Source organism: Ostrinia nubilalis, chromosome 3, assembly GCF_963855985.1.
Source record: "Ostrinia nubilalis chromosome 3, ilOstNubi1.1, whole genome shotgun sequence".
Lineage (NCBI taxonomy): Eukaryota > Metazoa > Arthropoda > Insecta > Lepidoptera > Crambidae > Ostrinia > Ostrinia nubilalis.
In genome coordinates, this window is record NC_087090.1 from 9,443,255 (window position 1) to 9,464,539 (window position 21,285).

Below are 21,285 nucleotides of genomic sequence, written 5' to 3' on the forward strand. Positions count from 1 at the left end.
CAACTTTTAACACTTACAGTAGTTATTCTTAAACCAAATATCGATTCACATCACATCACCTTGTATCATCATAATCACATTGCATAATCATAATAATTAAGTATAAAACATCTTCGTCTTCTGATCGGGAAATACCTACTTTGTTCTTTTGCACAAACGGATTTGTAAAATAACGCTGTCTTTATCTGAATGATTTTACTAATGTGACGTCAATTGATGTTTAATTCACAGTAACTACTTTTGATATTTATGCGCGCCTGGTACTTCAAAATTTTATATGAAGGTACTCCTCGTTTAGGAGCGATATTTCTATCAAATAAAATGCACAACTACCTTCTTGTATATTATGGGCTCCTGGTACTTTGAAGATGTTTCTATCAAAGTAAATGCGCAACGACCTCCTTGTGTATTATGCGCTCCTGGTAGTATGGTACTTACAATTATTTTAAGTCTAAAGGCACTCCTCGTTTTAGAACAATATTTCTATCAAATAAAATGCACAACTACCTCCTCGTATATTATGCGCTCCTGGTAGTTTTCAATTTCAAATACAAAGATAACGATTTTTTGGTTGGGTATTTTGGTTAAAATAAAATAAAAATTATGTTCCAAATAAAATTTATTCTTGTCAAATTAGCATTTAATAAAAATAAAGTGATCCAACTACATAATGAAACTTTTAAAATAATAATCTAAGGGGAATGTACACAAACATAAATAAACTCTATTACAGCTTACAAAATAAATCAACGTAATAAACAATTCATATCATAACTTTTCTCATCGTAAAGCATATTAATTTTATCGAACATACTAAGACTAGATTCATATACAAGTATCGACAGATCTCTGCGTAAACATTATCAAATACTATCTACAAATATTACAAACCGTGCTGCGCTGCATACATATTCTAGAATTAATATTATTGCTGCAACTGCTTGATTACCGCAAACCAACAATGTACACTGGCCCTAAATGAAGTGAACAAATGAAAGAGGTTGCTCATCCTAAATTTTAAAAAGTTCCATCCGATCGACATGAAATAAAATAATACAATTTAATATAAAACATCCAATCATGGTCAAAAATAATTGATTGATTAGAATATGTTTCATAATATATTAACATTAAACGAAATTAACATGTATTATCATTCCATTCAGGACCCAAGTGCATTATTACATAAACTGTCTTTTTATCTTTAGGCATAATTATTTTGAAGATGCGACGGGTCATTTATATAAATAAGACTATGTACAGATCGTCGAAATAGTTACAACATTATTATGTATATGTACTTAGTTACCTACTTATTTCTTAGTCAGTAGCATATTTGCAGCTTAAGTGGAGTACCATAGGGCAGTGTTTTTTCACCTCTATCCTTCACAACAGAAAAAGCATTAAAAATCAAATCCTTCCATGTTACAACAACAATTTCATATTTAAACAAAAAATAAATAAACGTAAGACTTTCACTTTTCAAAGAAATTATACGATTATTAAGAAAAACTAATTACAAAGGAAAAATAATAAAAATTCTAAATTTATAACGACCACACGCCAAAATGACTAGCAACTATTAAGGCAACTTCCATAAATCTTCCAATACATAGGTAATTATGGTTACAATAACAATGATTTAAATCTATAACTATACCTAAAGCTCACTAAACAACTTTACTTATCTTTATTATTCGCAAATTAATTTAGTTCATGATTTTGAGTTGTTTTTCACAATACATGATGTAATATGCTGCCGCCAGTATAAATACCATGGATGGTTAGTGTGATAAGTTAATTTTACATAATAAATAAATATTGAGGAATACATAAAAAAATCGTGTACGTTACTCCAGCTGGAAAGTAGCTCCTAGAGTGATATGAGTAGAACGTATAATTAGTTCCCAACATGGTGTAAATGTGCGCCGAATTAGAGATTAGTGCGTGCTGTCGTTTTGGTACAAAACGAAAAAAACGATTCCTGCTGGAGTAACGTTGTTCTAGCAGGAAAATTCTAAACGAATGATCGGAAAGAGAAAAACTGTGTACGAGCAGATAGCTTATATTTGTTCTATTATGTGAGCTGAAAATGTGATTTGTGCGTCTTCAGGTTTTCGAGATATTGCATTTCCTGCCAGGGTAACGTTTTGCAGAATGCTCTATCTCAATAACCGTTATATGTGCGCCTATAGAATAAACACACACGAGTAGCTCTTGATTTGTGCGTATATGTGAAAGAAACATGTTTATGAAAATATTTATAAATATCAAGTAATCGAGCTTTCTTCAAAATCCGAAAAAATCGTGTAGCGCCTGAATAACAAAACGTACAAGCTCACTGAAAACTGTATTCGATCCTTCTTAAGACGTATTATAACCATAGAAAGTTTCAAAAACGCACATTCATGGGTCATTGAATAATATCACTAAAAGTAATTACGACGGAGCTATAACTTTGACGTCAAAATACAAGGAATCAGCTACACCAAGATGAGCGAATGTTAACCGTATAATTAGAGCGTTTATTGAACAAATATAAAATACAATATTCAACATAGAATGTATCGCTTAAAAAAAGATATGCATAAAAATATCAAATTGTAAATACCGGCTGGTTATCCGACCAAATTCGAATGCATACAAAAAAGCGACGGATTCATAGTTATCGACGACCTTCTTAACTTTACACACGAACCGGTTGAAATTTGTTGTACCGAAGTACACTAAAGTAGAAAATAACCAGTAAAAAAATTAAAATGTAATTAATGTATGACATTTTTTTTAAGAATTTAATATAGTCTACATATAGTTGGTATGGTTGACATAATAATATAATTATTGGACAATTTTATTGATCCTACTAATATTAAAAATGTGAAAGTTTGTATGGATGTCTGGATGTTTGTTACTCTTTCACGCAAAAACTGCTGAACGGATTTTGATGAAACTTTAGAGTATTATTGTTTATAACCCAGAATAATATGTGTAAGTATTATAGGCTATAATTTACGACGATCTGTGAAACTGAATTTCACGCCTGTGAAGCCGCGTGCAAAAGCTAGTAATGTAATAAAAAAGATGTCCCAAATCGCGCAGTTCGTGGTATACAGGGTGGAAACGATAAGTGATCTCACTCGGTTATTTCTAAACTATACAAGATATCAAAAAACTAGTTACTGATCCTGAAAGTGCTTCGTAAGTTCTATCAAATATGTAGTACCAATAATAGGTGACAGAATATAGTTATAGTTAATAGATGTTTTGTCCCCCGATTTAAAAATCTTGCTCATAACGCATACCTACCTACACTTTAGGATGAGAAATAGCCGTAAATGTGGTAAGAAAACTAAAATTTTGTACAGTTTTGACTACTATTGTCTTGCGTAAATTGGGCGCATTCTTTGAAATATTTGCATAACGAATACTATGTATGTAAGTAATAAAACTACTTTACTTATTTATAAGTAGGTATGTATATTGATCTGTCATTCTATGTCATAATACACCACTACATTTTTATCACCGGAAAAAAAAATCTGGGTAATGAGTTATTGATACTGATCCTATTTATGCAAAAAAAAAGTTAAATAAAGCTACTCAAAATTTCATCCCAAAATTGGTAATATTTGGACACACGCGTCGCTAGCACTATTTACGCTCAACGCAAGGCCGCCCGTTACTATGGAGAGAGATGCGACGTTGCCGGCCCGACGCTTCCTAAAGGCGGCGGTGTACGTTTGTTGTGCGGCCATTATCACCCGCGAGCCACGAGCGAGAGGGCGGCGGGCTCGCTCTTCCGGCCGCCGGCCGCGGTCGGTCAGTTGCGCGCGCGCGAGCTCTTTATCGGTCGTGAAGTGTCTTGTTAACATTGTATCAATCAAGTCAATAGTGTCGTGCAATTATTACGTTGTCTTACCAATTCACCTCACGTGAATACGTGTTAATGATACGTGCATTATTATTCTTGGCCGGAGAAATTGTGTAGTGCAGTTTTGCGACTGTACCGGGACAGCCACACTTCAGCACGATGCAGGGTGCTTATCAAAGCATTGAATTTTGCCGGTCCTAAGGCCGATCCTAAGCCCGGGTAAGTATGAAGGGAAAGTTGAATTATTTTTATTATTTTACCTAAGCGCCTACTAAAACCACCATCTAAAACTGTTCGCACCACTCAGCTGTTATGGCGGATCTTAAATTCACGAACTACGAACGACGCGCGATCTCAATTGGAGTTACACAGTAGGTATTATTATTAACTAGTGTTAAAAACTCACAGAAATACAACGTGACGTATTACGTAATTGCTAAATTACTGTTTTCGTCCTTTGCCCTGCGTTCAATTACAATTCTAATTACCTACTTGAAATGTTGCAATAAAAATAGCCTAAGATAGGTAGCTAAGTAATACATTATTATTATTCTGTGATGATAACACTGAAAGCCGCTGTTTTGGCAGATCTTTGAATTACATATTTCTTTTAAAGTCGTAGTAGCCTCGTAACGACACATTGGTGTGTATTCGTAACGTATTCACAGTAGGTAGGTATTTCATTGTATTATTAACTTACAATTAGTGTTAACAGTCAGAATACCACGTAAAGAAGTACGTAAGTGTAATGAAACACTTATTAGAACTCAAAATTACTTGAAATGTTGCATTATAATGGTCTAAATTAGTAATAATAACACTGGAAGCGTGGTCAAGGCGTGAGCGAGACAGACAGATCAATGTGCGAGCGCGTACGACTACTCTACTGAATGAACGAGCAGCGGAGTGGCCCAGCTGTGACGCGTAAAATAGGGACTAAAGAAAATTTAATAAAAAAATTAACTTTATAAAAATTTAATTTTTTTTTTTTACTTTATAATTTTCACACATTTCTACATAACCTGTTAAAAATTTTCCGGTGATAAAAAAGTAGTAGTGTATAATACTTTTAAGATACAATTGATTAGAGATTCATAAAAAGAAAAATAGAGTTTATCAGTAGGTATGTATGATCTGTGAAAAATTAAGAGAATAAAAAACAATTTCCACAGTAGCAAGGTTTTTCAATGTGGTCACAAATTGTATTTTTCACTATAGGGGGTTCGGCGGTCAATGAAGATTCAGATTTCGTGACGTTTCCGCACATAGATTTCAATAATAGATACCGCATGTCAAATACCTAAATAGAATGAAAAGTATGAAAACGAGCGTGTCATTCTTCGTCTTCCATAAGAGTAGGCGCACACCGTTGATTTTTAGTTGGCCGATAGTTGTGCCCGATTTCAAATTGTATGATGAATCGGCCTAATCGAATCGGCGTAGTGTGCGCACTCCCATACATGCCCATACTGATCAACAGCCCGACTAAACTATCGGCCGACGAAAAATCAACGGTGTGCGCCTACTCTAACTCGTGTAACCATGAACCCATCTTTACGGTCGAGGGTACAGCGGTTAAAATTTATTTTCCACTGTACCATCAAGGGAACAGCCAAGGGTACACAGGAAAATAAGGGTGTCTATCAACGAGCTCGAAACTAAACATCGTAAGCGCCATTCACATTTTTATCGGAAAGTTAATAGAAATATTAGCGCGGCGACGGTGCGGCGGCGGGGCGGCGGCGACGCGGTGGCGGCGTCGCGGTGGCGGCGTCGCGAGCAGGAGCGCTTAAGTTTTCTTGAAATCTAAAAGTCTCCTGACTGTATCGAAGAGGTAAATACCGATGCCGCGATGTCCGTTGTGATTTTATTAGGAATGTTTATTGTAAAACACGGTCGTCTTGAGCTTTTATAAAAAACTAGCTATCCGACCGTGGCTTCGCGGCCACGTGGAATTTTGACAAATTTCTGTGCGAAATATCTTTAAGTAACAGAAAATAGAAAAGAGGTCCAATATTGCCGCTTTCCCCTAGTAAGGCCCCATAACCATCTAAAACAGCGGTTCCCAAACTTATTTAGTCTACTGCCCATTTTTGTAGTCAAGAGTCGAGCTCAGTCGGTGTCTAAGAGTCCTCCTAGTAGATGACGCCTCCCAAGCTTCTACACAACGTCCCGATTTTTTTTTTCTGGGTCTCTTACCGCCTCCCTTTAAGCCTGCAGCGTCCACAAGGGGACGTTATCGCCCACTTTGGGAAAGACTGATCTAAAATATTACTATATATTTATTAATTGCCTAAAACATTTGAACGCGACTGTACTAACAACAGCTTAAGTTTAATACGCTCAATGTGGAAGGTCATCGATATGTATGAATTCGTCGCTTTTTTGTATGCATTCGAATTTGGTCGGATAACCAGCCGGTATTTACAATTTGATATTTTTATGCATATCTTTTTTTAAGCGATACATTCCAAGCTGAATATTTTATTTTATATTTGTTCAATAAGCGCTCTAATTATACGGTTAACATCCGCTCATCTTGGTGTAGCTGATTCCTTGTATTTTGACGTCAAAGTTATAGCTCCGTCGTAATTACTTTTAGTGATATTATTCAATGACCCATGAATGCGCGTTTTTGAAACTTTCTATGGTTACAATACGTCTTAAGAAGGATCGAATACAGTTTTCAGTGAGCTTGTACGTTTTGTTATTCAGGCGCTACACGATTTTTTCGGATTTTGAAGAAAGCTCGATTACTTGATATTTATAAATATTTTCATAAACATGTTTCTTTCACATATACGCACAAATCAAGAGCTACTCGTGTGTGTTTATTCTATAGGCGCACATATAACGGTTATTGAGATAGAGCATTCTGCAAAACGTTACCCTGGCAGGAAATGCAATATCTCGAAAACCTGAAGACGCACAAATCACATTTTCAGCTCACATAATAGAACAAATATAAGCTATCTGCTCGTACACAGTTTTTCTCTTTCCGATCATTCGTTTAGAATTTTCCTGCTAGAACAACGTTACTCCAGCAGGAATCGTTTTTTTCGTTTTGTACCAAAACGACAGCACGCACTAATCTCTAATTCGGCGCACATTTACACCATGTTGGGAACTAATTATACGTTCTACTCATATCACTCTAGGAGCTACTTTCCAGCTGGAGTAACGTACACAAAAAAATCTGGCAGCAAGGGCAAGGGAGAACGTGAATAAACAAACTATGGACATTAAAATATGATACATAAATAGATACAACTACGAAATTAAATCATAGTCAGTGAAAATTTAACCAATTTCTTACAAATATAGTTATTTCTAGCAATTTGTTACACGATGTGGCATCACTTAATACACGGTGCCCATATAATACTCTGTAATAATACTTTAAAAAACTGTATGTCACTTAATATCAGGAACACTCACTTTAACATGTTACCTAATGTCTTTCGCCAAATATTTCAATACTATCTATTACTCGTCGTATTTTCTACTTTACACAACTTACATACAAATTGTTCTTTAAAGCGCTTTATACTTAAGCCGCCGACTCGCCGAAAACCGGCGGCGTGGGTCAGCTGAGATATGGAGAATGTAACTGGATTGCAACGGTTTCTATCATTAGCATAATATGGACATTAACAAATCTATAATTAATTTAAACTGCATTCAATAAGTGATGATAAAGGAAACGAACACACAACAATTCAAAATGTGAGTATGGAATTCGCTGGATATACTGCACCAAGGATTCCTGCTTCCTTATCCACCTCAAATAATAAATCTATAGAAGCACCCGTAACAAACTAAGTAAGCTTTTGTTACTACTTCAACAACATTTTAACCTGTATCGGAAACTATTATTGTTATCACTAACTTCGAAATATGGTCAACGAATCGCCATCTTAGGGACCACGGATCAAGATTTACAATACGCGTCGAATAAAATTATATTCTATTAAAGCGCTTCCGAGGCGTGGCACTAAAACACTGGTGTCATAAATCACAAGTAAATGTTAGGGCTTTTATCTATCACTTACTTTCGCTACAACGAATTCGTTTGTCGTCTCAACGATAACGATTTGAGATTTACAAGACGGCGCACGCTTCAAACCAAGATATAGTCTATTAAAGCGCATTTCGGGGCGTGGCACTAAAAAACTGGTGTTCTGAGTAAATGTAGGGCTTTAGTCTTTACCCACTGGTCCTAGGGTCCAAATTAGAAGTAACGCATCAGGTGTTTCTGGAGGGCAGCCAGGCAGCTAAACCGGAGCGGGGTGGTAACGCAGCGCGTAATAAAGCTTCTTCGTGCGCCGATAGACGCAGTAGAACTGACAGCGCTCGAGTTAGTTGCCGCGCCTCCAACTCACGCGCAGTTAGGAAGCGGAGGACCACGTGTTTTAGGTATCTGAAAAATGAAATTTGAAGCATTAATGATTGAATTTTATTATTCCTCAAACAATGCAAAAGGCTAGTTCCTAAAAAAAAACTTTTAGTCCGTCATTAAGCATGACGTCACGGGCCTCTTCCTTTGAACTTTGGCACGCTTTATCTCTTTAAATTTTCATTATTTTGAAAAAGTTAAAAATACGTGTCGAGTATTTTTTGTTAAATTAACCGACGGACTAATTCAAACTTGCTTTTTTTAGCCAGCAAACATCCCTATTATCATATCTCGGAATAGGTAGGTAGGTACCTATACTGTCACAACTTCAGATATGTATAACGTTACAGCTCTGTTACATCACTTGATATCACTGCCGCGCCGGTACTACAGGACACATTACGAGTATAACTATTGACAAGTGATTAACTGAGCAAGATCATTTGAAACAAGAGCACAGACCACCACTATAATTACTGAAACCATCGCGCAAGGTTACAAGACTAAATAAAAATAGCACCCACTCACAGTAGAGTAATGTAGCAAAAATGTATGAGAAAAGTTAATTAAAATTTTCAAAGGACTACAAATCTGATTAAATCTCATCAGACTTACCGTCGACTAATGTCCTGCTCCTCGGCGGTGGTGAGATCTGACTTGCTGCTCTGTAGCTCGCGCTGCAGTGTCTTCTTCATGTCTGCTATCCGATTGTCTAGGGTTTTTATTTTCTGGAACATAATACAGGATTGTTTAGAATTAAAACATTCAGTTATTAACTATTTTTTTACTTCTTTGAACGAAATGTTACAATGTTCGTCAACATCACGATAATTTGGTAAGGGTACATTGTAATGAAAGGATTTTGATAACAATATAATTTTCGTGAACACTACATTTATTTAAAAATAGCAGTTTTCATAAATGAAAAATAAATGATTTGTGCAATATTACGAAATTTTAAAGAAGACAATTGAAAAATATTACCTTATTTTTATCACAGATTTCAGTTTCTAAGTCTTGTATAGTCTTTTTAAGTGTACTTTCGCTCTCCGCCATTTCGTTCATTCTTCTTTTCAATTCTTCTATCTCTGACTTTCGCGATTCTTCGTTTTCTTTTATTAACATACATGCTGCTTGATTCTGTAAATAGGAAAAATGATATATTAGACAATAGACACCCATATAGCCGATGATGACAAAGACAATTTCATAAAATAAATACTAAAAGGTATATTCCGTATATTAAATATAATATAAATTGTATAAAGATGTTTGGCATAGTAAATCACCAGTATTAAAATTTTAATCATTACTGATTAACTGACGAAAGAGTAGAATCAGTAAAAATATTTTCAAATCCCTCTCCCCTAGCTCGGATATTCCTTGCGTGTTCGACTCAGAAATGAGGGACTGAAACGAACGAAGGAATCCATTGGCATAGATGATAGAATGGACAACCTGGAAAAAAATTAAAATAACGTACCTCTTTATGCTGTGCTATGAGCGTCTCGAGCTCTGCGACTTTTGCCTTGAGGTCGGTGATCTCAGTCTCCTGGTAGCGCACGTTGCACTGGCTCATTTCTATGCTCTGCGACATGTGCGCGTTCCGTAGTAACGCCTCGTCTTTCTCGCGTTTCTCTCTGAAAAGCAGGTTGTCATAACTGAATATTTTGCAATTTTATAAGACGACGGTGTTAGAAAAAAAAGTATTAGTAAATATCCTATATCGCGCATTCTAATTGATTTATATAGAAATTTTATTTACCGTGTGCACTCACATATCTATGGAAACACAAAGGTCAGTTGTTCTGTCACAGACTAAGACATGTTATTTTCGCAAGAAGCAAACAAGTTTTCGTTAAGGAAAGATAGGCTATAAAAATCGCAAAAAAGCTTTTCGACTTTTTCTTATGCCTAAATACGTTAAAAAATAAAAAAACTAAAACTGCACGATAAAACATTCTAGAAGAGAACATTGTGAACATTGGTGTTTCATGAATTGTGTTATACCTACTTTAGAATGTAAACTTCATAATATTTGACCAAACTATCAGATCTGCAAATATTAGCTTAGAGACAATCGTTTTGCTGCTGCAGAGTTCGTAAGTATGCAGTAAGGAAACAAAGAATTTTGCGGATACATCAAGTTTATATTATTGGTACCGTTTGAAAGAGCTCCTGAAGCACTTTTAGGATCAGTAAACAATTTATCAGTAAACAATTTATCGTTTCAACCCTGTATTAGTCACAACAAAATTATTCTGACCGTACCTAATGAAAAAAATACCCCCTGATAAGACACTTGACCAGAAAAGTATGACCATCACTAATTACTAAAATCATGTTACAAAATATTCAAAATTCACTCACTTATCGTAGTTCTTCTGCATGCGGTCGCAGTCGTGCTGCATATCAGCTATCATGGCGCTGAGCCGGCACGCTTCGGCCTGATGCTCATCGTTCCTCCGGTGAGCTTTCTCCACCTTCTCACGCAGGATCTTCACCAGAGTCCGCTCGTTCTCCAAAGCCGATGACAGCTCCAAATTCTCCGCGGTCAGCGCTTCTATCCGGCTCTCTAGTTCCATCGTCTTTTCCTGGAATCACGCCACATCTAACTTGGTACAGTGAACTAACTTAGAACTACATAAATGACACAATGTTTGGCTTGATGTGCAATTGTCTGTAATTTTAGAATACGTTCACTTGTTTTAATATTTTCTAACTTGATACTTCTAATGTAACTTCACTTGTTTTAAATTATTTTACAGTTTAATAATGTTTTACATTACTTTTCCGATCGGAGAGCGAATTAAATCTGAAGTAAAATAACAAAAGAATCGAGGTCAACATGCAGAGCGCCTTTCATTTTTACATGGCACGTGGCTGATCGACACAAAATTTAAGAATGTTGGTTATCTATGTAAATTATGCAATATTATGGTCGTTATATCAATAATTATCTTTCATCTTTAAATATCAATTATAAATAATCAGCTCGCGAACTTCTCAAATCTTTATACGATTGTAAAATCTTAAAATACTCAGAGTAGATATTTTGTTACTATGCAGATATCTTTTCACTTGAAAGTAGTTCGAATTCAAAAAGGAACTTACCTAGCAGTTGTTGCCTACACAAAAGAAGAAATTGTACTACCGACATCACAATAAATTCCTATCATTAAGAAACCAGTTTTAGTATTTTTAGTTTGAATGTATTTTTAGCCAATGAGTTAGGTATATTAATGTCGTCCATTTGCTTAATTACACCAATATGTAAACTAGGTAAGTTGCCTAATCATTATGTCAATTTGTCTACATCCATGCAAAGCACAAGACCTGGGTTCATGCATGCATAATTTAGAAATTGAAGTACAATAGTTTGGAGAAAATCAAGAAAGCACTTACCTTAATAAAATAGTAATAATAAATTCTACTACATACATATAACTGAGAACTGAGAAAATTTACATTTCCACCAAAAATGTGTGCCAATAGAGAAGTTAGTCACATTTGAATATATCAAGCAAAACAATTGTATTTATAAACCAATAAATTTTAATAGGCATTACATTGATAACTTCACCGCACGATTGAACAACAATTTCACTTCACGAAAAAAAAACATACGGGTCGAATTGAGAACCTCCTCCTTTTTTTGAAGTCGGTTGAAAAGAACAAAACTCGCCTGATATATTCACTTACAACATGCCAAAGATGCGTCATGATAACGAAACAAGCTATTAATAGAATAAGCACCAGCATGCTCACACAGGGAATATAATCATAAAAAAACATTGATCTTAAAATAATTTTATTTCGCAAAAACTGCGCGTTGTATAATAAAAAACAATAATAAAATAAATCAGCCAAACATTTCAGAACGTTATCGTTACTTGTACTTAGCACTTACATCATTAAAACACACTATATCTGTAAAATAAGTAAAATTACTCACTCGGAATGTAAAATTGTTACTTTATAATCACAAAGTCGCGTCAATTAAGGTGTCAACAGAGGCACACTCACACCTGTGTCATCATGCCACTGACTGCGATATCTTTATTATTTTCGTCCGAGAATTGGCGTCACGTGACGTTCAGTATCAATTTAATCTTCGCACACCCTACCGCGATAACATAAGTACGCAGTAGACACACACTTTTGACTCTTGTAAGTCTACAAATAAGATCCAATTTCGAATGTGCATGTCTACTGATGTACAGTCATACAAGCGTGCACACATCGACACCGTCAAGTAGTTTAATCAAAATAGATCCCATTGCAATATAAAGCTCAGTGCACACACTCTAAAGTCTGATATACATTGTCTGCCCAACCAAACCTGCTGCCATCATCTTTTTAAATACACATTGACAGTCTATAAGCTATGTGCCGTGATATTTTAAGTAACTGAGGCAAGAAGTCTTATAAAGTGCTAATGTATATTAAAATCATTTGTTGAAATTTAGATCTTCAACCAGAAAAGTATAAAAATATTTCTACAACTTAAAATATTAAACAAACAAAAGTCTAATTTAAACTATACATTCTAAACAACAAAGACTAAATAAGACAAAACTATCCATATTTGTATACAAAAATATTCCATTCCACAATACAAATGTTAAGCCGCATGTTAAACCACCAACTAGTACAACAAGTAATACATTAAATAATAAAATAATCAGAAAGTCGTGTACATTCGGCTTAACTGCATACAACCATCTATTGCACAAAGGAATTGACTCACTGAGTCAGTACAATAAACTAAAACAAAGTAAGCAATTATTGCATCCAAATCTCTAAGTAATAATAATCAATATAAATAAAAAAATATTTTCTAATTCGATTTTATATAATTTAAAGTTTAATCTAATTCCAACAAATAAAGGAACAAACCGATCTAATTAACTGCGCACCTGGCAGCCGTGACGTCACATTGTCGCTCTGATACGGACGCGGACGGGGCGAACGCGGGTAAGTAGGAGAGAAAGTCGCATTCCAGCGAGATGCGCAGTTAGCTTGATCGGGTTGTATTTTATTGTTTGCTTCGATTTGAGAAACAAATAAGCAAGCAACGCCTCAAATAAAGCAATAGTTGCCAATTTATTCTAAAAACAAGATAAAAATAAAGGAGAGCTAATAGAATAAAATAAAAAAGACAAGCCATATTTGCTTCTCAACTTTAGCGTCCATTCTAGACTACCTACTAACTATTAAACTATTTTTATTCTAGTGCATCACAAAATAGCATAGGCGTGCAGGGTTGCCAGGCTTCATACATTTTCAATTATTTTAATGTATGCAACAGAAATTATAGACTTTTCGTTTAGTGCATTTTCGATTAACATTATGGAAGAAAACAAAATCATTCACTTTATAGAATCCTCAATTTATAAGGATAATCTTAAAACCTAACTTAGAAATAGATGGTTCTATAAATAATCTCAACCTTATTTTAAGCTAGACATTCACGGTCAGTTAAACATCCAAAAACTGACCGTGTACAATAAATTTTAACTGAAGATTTCACACGATCAGTTTTTGTCGTCAGTTCACCTGTGTGAGCGTCCAGCTTTGATCTGTAATTTGAACATTATCAACACAGTGACTTCTACAGGACTTTCAACCGTATTTCAACGTCATTAAAGTCCATAATCTCCGCGCCAGCAACCCTATACTACCGCAGGCTAGGCTATATGCTGTAGAGGCTGGCACTCACGCCGGCGTGTCCCGCGGCGGACCGAAGCGCCTTCACCTCCAAAGCCAGGGAGTGAACCTCGCCGTTCAAACGCACCACCTGCCGGGGCCGACGGGTGAGACCGCTGGTATAGTTGGCTTAGTTTGGAAGATTGGCGAAGAGATTCAAGCACAAACATAGATATGTACTATGATTTTTAGTAAAAATTCGCGGCGATAGAAGACTATAGTGATACTCTTTAGTTGTTTCACAAGAGTGCTACATGACTGAAATGGGCAATTATGGCCCATTATGAATTTAAGCGGTAGAATAAGATAAGACAAACATAGGAGAATTACTTACTTATAAAAAAATATAAAAAAAACATAGGAGGGATAGGATAACAATTATTCCTAGACGATCTTATCTTATCGCCTATCGTTATAAAAAATACAGTAAATTAACAAAAGAAAATTTTAGTTATTAGGACTGAGTTCTCGCAATTACCGGTTTGAATCCACGCCGATATTGTAAACACAAGCTAAGAATAAATTCACCAATCTTCCAAAATAGTCAAAACGATGAAAAGTCTTCAAAGGAAGTGTAATAAATTGCAACTTGCTGCATGTATGTAGGTACTAAGTTTGAATTGCATTCCAAGTTAGTAGAACGATAAATCATTGTTTATATTCTGAAATGCGTGAGATGTAGGTAAAATGAATCACATGCAAATAATAACAGACTTTAAATTTATAGTGAATAGACAACAAATTAAAAAGCGTCTTTCGGAAGAGATAACGAAGCCGAGATATTAGTCATATTAATCAGTGAATTTAATATTACCACAGAGATACAAATACGACAGAAAAAAATAAGGAACAGTATTTTACCTTAGCTTCACTATTGATCAAATTCTGTTTAGTCTTTTCGATTTCAGCGGCCATGTTGACTAGTTTATCTTGCATCTCTTTCTTCTCCATTTCCACTCTCCGCCTCTCCGCGCCTTCTTCCCCCGCCTGGCGCGATAGTCGCGCCACCTACGTCACAACTTTACATGACAATGGCGGTATGCAATATAAGCGACCGGGTAACATAAAACAAAAAGCAATTTGGTTTATTTATATACGTGTTTCAGACGATTTTAACCAGTAAAATTAACTTTAGTAAAGTATATTTTAGTTTTTACATTATTAACAAATTTCCATTTAACATAGCTATATTTAAATTACACAAGGCGTACTTATGTAGGCGGCGCGGCGGCGATCATAGAATTTTGATAAAAACTTATTATAATATTTAGTGTGCTGTTGAGTGTTATGAAGTGTGTAAATGTTATTCATTAATTGAATCATTAGTGTGTTGATATAGGTAATACATTATGTACAGTACAGTATTTTGTATTGCATTAAAATCCCATGCCGTTGTTTCATGCACCATGCATTGTACAGTTAAAATATGAATAAACATATTATCCTTTACTCACATTGTATCACATGTATAATAAATAGTAGTGTAGTGTAACTTTTTTGCATTCGTGCACTTCATATTCATACCTATTTGTGTTAGCACAACATTGATATAAATTATTGATCCAAGAAAAGATGTATAAGTATACCTATACAAGACACAATTTTACTGTTTTAAGTGAGATAGATAACACCTTGTCACTAATGACCTAAACAAAAGGTGAATAAATATTGTAAATACAGATATGCGACACAATTCGATAGTCACATCCGTTCTTTATATTCGAGTTAAGTCGAAAAACGTCATATTCATTGGAAATTCAATATTACTGACACGTCGATAAGGTACTAGCGAAGATAATAGTTAACACCGTAACACCGAAGCCGTATAGAGCCACTTGCCCTTGGCCGACCTAACTTGAACGCGAAAATAAAAATATTCATGTTTACGCTAACTCCATAATGTGTTTTAGTGCGTCATTTGCTACAACAAACAATGGTACAGTTGCGACATTAAAATAATAGCGCCCTACTTGTGCTTAATAGGTTCATAGAGTTTGGACTCACTATCTGAATGTACCAACCAAAGTATTAATTTAAGTGTTGGCGACATAATAACAACAATCAGTAGGAATAAGATTTTAACTGCAAGTTTTTTGACATAAATGAGAAACAAGAAAATAACTTTAAACATAATTTACTTAATGAAATGATGCAATCTTTTAAGTAAATGACAGTCTACATTTTGTCTTTTAATTTAGTTCATATATTTCCTGACTATTCCAGAGATACACCTAAACTAGCTAGGCCAAACGTTATTCTATCGACAGGATCGGTGTGTTGGAACGAGAGGTAGCATTATTACAACTACGGATTCAACTAAGTACTTAATAATCTACTGCTAAAATGACGCTCGAGCAACTAACAAAAAATATTTATTTTTATTCTAATGTACACCTCACCTGTGTCTCGAGCGACGCGATCTGTCCGCTCCAGGAAGTCTTGACGTCGGCGAGCGCCATCTTAGCCTCTTGCAGCTGTCTCGTCAGCACCGCTCGCTCGCGACAAACGCGGTCGTAGTCTTCGCATCCAGACGGAGTCACTTCGCGTTTGTCTATACAAAAAATAATTTAATTAATTTAAACTATAGGTCTAGCGCTCAGTCAGTGCCTGAGGTATGGAAGCGGGACGGGAGGGGTGACATTGACATTTATGACGTGACAGAGCATATAAATCAGAAGCACATCTGAAATTTTGATGTCGTTTGACGTCACAAAAACACCTTCCTGTGCCGTTCCAATGACTCACCCGAGTTAAGCGTTAGACCGATAATAACAGAAGTACAGCAAAGATGTCTTTATAACAATGACTCAAAACGTCCTCCTAACTCTAGTAGTAGTAATTTGGTCAGGGTATTGGCTGCTTGAATACAACCTAATTCAAAAAATCCTCAAATCCTCGCTAACTCTATGACGTTTCGATCCTAGTCATATCAGATCCTGTCTACGAATTTTTACGTCGGTCCAATCATACCTGATTGTATGGGATTTTGAAAAGTCTGAAACTATGTTGTGATAGTCCGTCTAAAACCAATGTTGCTATGTTCAGAGGGATAGAAACAACTCACCATCGTCGTGCATGTGATGATGCGGGTTCTCGGGTGGCAATGCGGCCCGGACTAACGCCAATTCACCCGCCAAATCCCGGGCCCTTGCATCTGCTTCGCCTAGTGCCGCGGTTAGAGAACCCCGCTCGCGGGCCCATTCCCGACGAGCTTGCTCTAATTCCTCCTGATGACAAAAATCATCAGCATGGTGGATACGGTAAAGCAACACGCACACACATCAGGGAAAAAGCACTTCGAAAATATGCAACATTTCCTTGAAAACCAGTTCGGATCACTGGAAGATAACGTGCCAAACTGCCGCTTAACTTACGGCTTTGAACTTTGTCTATTGGCCAATCACACGCTTGGTCGGCGCCATGTTGCACAATATAAATTAAAAAAAAATATACAAAATTTGGAGTTTTTACAGTGAATTCATTGAAGGATTTACTACATTGGATGCGTTCTGCGGGCGGTGGTCAGGTCAAAATTAATGCAGCTCGCGTGTGAACTCATCATATGTGAAAAACATTGTTGGGGTCCCATACAGTTGTTTATTTGAACTCGTCATCGTTTTACTTGCCTATTAAGCAGCATTCTTTAATTATAATTTTCTAGATCACTCACAGTAACAGTGTCGAGCCTGTCCTGTGCCCGCTCGACGGCGGCCAGTCGCTCCCTCAGCTCGGCCAGCTGCCTCTCGGCGGAGTCTCGCGCAGTCGTCGCCTTAGCTGCCTCCGCTTGCGCCGCGCGAGCCACCGCTTGCGCCGCCGCTGCTTCTTCGCCTGAACGAAGAATATTTCTAAATGATGTAACAGTGCAGTACAACGACGCAAATAGAGATACTTTAAAAAATTAAGACCCAGGTAAAAACATAGGATTTTTTCACAGACTTTTAAAACGCGGGAAAATCTTTCTGTGACAGACCTAAATTTACGAGGCCGAAATAAGTGTAATGTAGTGTAAGCACTAAATTACATATTGTATTTTTTTTTTCGAATCAGTCTTTTCTGTGTTGAAGACAACATCCATCTTCAGAAACATTTACTTCATGATAAAATAGTAAAAGTGAGCTCAAGACCTTGAATTTGTTTGTTGAAATAATTGCATTTTTTTAATTGCAGAAAGGCATGCAATTATAATGTGTGCGTTACTTTTTCTTTATTTGTTGAGGAAATAATATTTAACGGTTATTGACCTTTAAATATTAAAGCAAGATTTTCTTACCCTGTGCTGATGAAAGAGATAGTTTCAGCTCCTCTATTTTCTGTTCCCAGTAAGCGTCTCTCTCTCTTAGCTTCGCTTCAAGGTGTAGAGCTGTTTGATCCACTTGCCCACCCGTTCTCTCCGTAAGGTATGACTCCAGTTGTGGGGATATTGACTGATAGAGAAAAAACACATTAATACATTAATATTTCAAGTGACACTAATAGATAGGCATAAAATTTCCATAATGAAACCTTTAGTTTTATCAACATTGATGCAGTATAATTAATTAGTCTGTAATGTCATTAACCCTTTAACTAACAAGACAAAGTATAGTGCATTGTAATGGGGTAACTCCCTTAATCTATTGATCTGACATATTAGGAGTAAAAGTTTGATATGAAACCTTAAGTATAGTTAAATAACAAAAACAAACAGCTTTTGTAACAGCTAAAGATATTTCACAAAATTCATCAAGCAAATAATCAGCATTCAGGATAAACAATGTTGAAAACAGCAATTGTGGACATGCAATGCACACAAATGTAAAGAGGTTTTTAATTCATGGGACTAATGTCCCATGAAGATTTTAATAAATCTAACACAGTTCTTAATTTTTATGGCTAATTATACTTATTGCGAGTTTATGAACATTGAAGTCAGAAGTCAACGCTCGAATGCTCTTAAGGATGTATGTATGTAACACTGATTTGCCGTTACTACTGTAGGTTTTTAATAAAATTTCACAAAATCAGTAGACAAGAAAACTGTGCCAATGCTAATAATGAGTCAAATACATAACACAAGAATTTATATAAATTATAAAAACTTAATTAACTTAATCATTAACATGACTGTGGCTCAGTAATTAATAACATTAATTGATAACCAGGTAGCAAAGCTGTTTTTTTAATTAACCGATTTCATTTAAGTTTATTTAGTATTGTTTGCACTGGATTATTTTTATTGAGCAACACTAACACTTGCGCAATATAAAAACTTTCATGAGTATTCAAGTAAGTACCTACATAAAACATTTATCAAATGATAGAGTAAAACTTGTATTCTATGCTATTAAAATCAGTTTCATCTTTTTCCGCCCGCAGATAGCAAAACAAACAGTGTCATAAAAAACACAAATAAAATCATGCAGACGATAACAAAATATTCTAATGCTCAAAAATGTTATACTCACATCCGATGTAGAATCTCCAGGTCCTCCTGAACTTGAAGGACTTGCTGTTGACTGAAATAACAATTTGATTGTGTAATCTACAGTTTATTCTAACTCCCACATTAACTTGTTTACATTACAATGTTATCGCTGGAGAGCAGCCAGCATTTAATAGTTTGATATTGAATACAAATAAATATTTTTTGATAGCAAATGAGGATAAGTACAAAGAATATGATTCCAATTTCTAATGTAGGTAGTTAATGGTATGTATATTATTAGAGAATTTATTTATCAATTAAATATTTTGTCTATTTTCTTCTTTGTTTGTTCATTCTCATTCTTATGAGTTTTTGTCTATTCATTACAGGCAAAATATTCTTTATTGCAGCAGTATTGTTTATTTATACTAATTCAAGGAAATATACCACAATGCTAGAGTAGGTACTTCTGTTTGTTAAAGGTACATACTGGTATGTTAATACAGTTGTTAAATCTTTCAGAATATTGAAAAAAGTCCTGCCACCCTCGCAATACTCACTGAATCGTCTCTGAGAGATATACGGCCTAGAAAAGCACCTGTGCGCCAACTGCTAGTCAGCTTGCTGAGGTCACTGCCTGTCTCCTCCTTTATTTTACTCTTCAAGCTCGCAAACATCGTGCTTACTTAACTGTAACCAACAAAAAGAAGTGTCGCAAGAACAAGAACAACTCGCTAAATGCAAATGACCGAGATAACGTTCGATAAACTCACAATTTCGAGCTGGTAAAAGCAAGTTCAATACCAATTAATACAACCACTATAAACGTCGATCAACGCCTAACATCTTTATATCCTTATGAAAACACACATCACTGCATTATACGGTTAATAACGATGCTAATCTCAATTCTGAAACCCCTCAAATAATAGAAGAAACTATAAATTCATCGTCGCACACACCAAAAAACGGAGAAATTGACTTGATTGGATTGACGTGAATGAAAATTGACGTTGACAATGACATTGACAATTTATACTGTTTTAAAATATAAGAAAAGGCGAAGGCATACAGCCATACAGCTATTATATTTTTTATTTTTCTTTGTGGCAATTCATGCAATCTTGCTTGATGATTGTTTTACGATCTTCAAGTGTTATTTGTTGTACTACCTACCTACTATGCGTTCAATGCTTCATGAGAATAACATTTATTTCTCTCTAAAATACTATTCTAATGTTATTCTCTGAATATTTCTCCAACTGCTGCAATGAGGACTTTGTACTGTTTGCATGCACTACATTAGCTGGCGCCACTGGCGAGTGGCAGGATCTTTAGGCAAAAGAGCAGAATTTGTGGGCAGGGCAGGACCTTCTCTCTTTAAAGCAGTGGCGCCATTCTCGGTGAGGAGTACACCTCCTTTGCCTATCACATTAGCTTTAGTGTACCTTCTACCTCAGCCTTCTAACTAGTTATTATAGAGAAAAGTTTAAAAAGTTATCCTGTATTTAACGAAGAAGGGTCTCCAACAATGTGACCCAAGGTCATGTTCGTTGTGAATAACTTCTTTTGAATTATTTTCTTGTACTTCGAACTTCCTCAATCATTGTTAGGAGCTGACCTACTTTTTGTGGTGTATCAAAACTACCTTACTAAATGGAGTGTCTCGCGTACGTCTTCCAAGGTCACCAGCCATTTCCTTGAGGGGGACTTTTGTAGGTATAGCTAGCTACTGTATGCTATTCTAATCGAATCAAGGCCAATGTGTTTTCTTATACGATAGTTCTGTGAACTTCTGTGAACACTATGCAGACTTCCCGATTTTTTATATCGTTAGGTCTAGCTAGACTTGAAGTAGATGGGTGACAATAGCAGCCACAGATATCTGTGATAGCAGCTATGGTC

The 21,285-nt window shown here is 35.7% G+C and overlaps 1 protein-coding gene across 1 annotated transcript; it reads right to left on the bottom strand.

Annotated features, from left to right (window-relative positions):
- Window positions 1-601: 601 nt before the first annotated feature.
- LOC135087861 (golgin subfamily A member 1) lies at window positions 602-20,369 on the bottom strand. Its single transcript, XM_063982694.1, has 12 exons — window positions 20,154-20,369; window positions 19,941-20,070; window positions 19,421-19,471; window positions 18,247-18,400; window positions 17,647-17,804; window positions 17,041-17,203; window positions 16,376-16,527; window positions 10,638-10,861; window positions 9,751-9,907; window positions 9,252-9,407; window positions 8,883-8,995; window positions 602-8,291 (listed from the first exon to the last, which is right to left on the bottom strand). The coding sequence occupies exons 2-12, from the start codon at window positions 20,055-20,057 to the stop codon at window positions 8,117-8,119; spliced, it is 1,620 nt and encodes a 539-aa protein (XP_063838764.1). The 5' UTR covers window positions 20,058-20,070; window positions 20,154-20,369; the 3' UTR covers window positions 602-8,116.
- Between the last annotated feature and the right edge of the window lie 916 nt (window positions 20,370-21,285).

Excerpts from the sequence above, each read along its gene's own strand:
- LOC135087861 (XM_063982694.1), bottom strand. The coding sequence starts at position 20,057 with ATGTTTGCGAGCTTGAAGAGTAAAATAAAGGAGGAGACAGGCAGTGAC. Across the intron at positions 18,401-19,420 it reads CTGGAGATTCTACATCGGAT|TCAATATCCCCACAACTGGA; the intron begins GTGAGTATAACA and ends TTTCTCTATCAG. Across the intron at positions 17,204-17,646 it reads ACAGGCTCGACACTGTTACT|GAGGAATTAGAGCAAGCTCG; the intron begins GTGAGTGATCTA and ends TTTTGTCATCAG.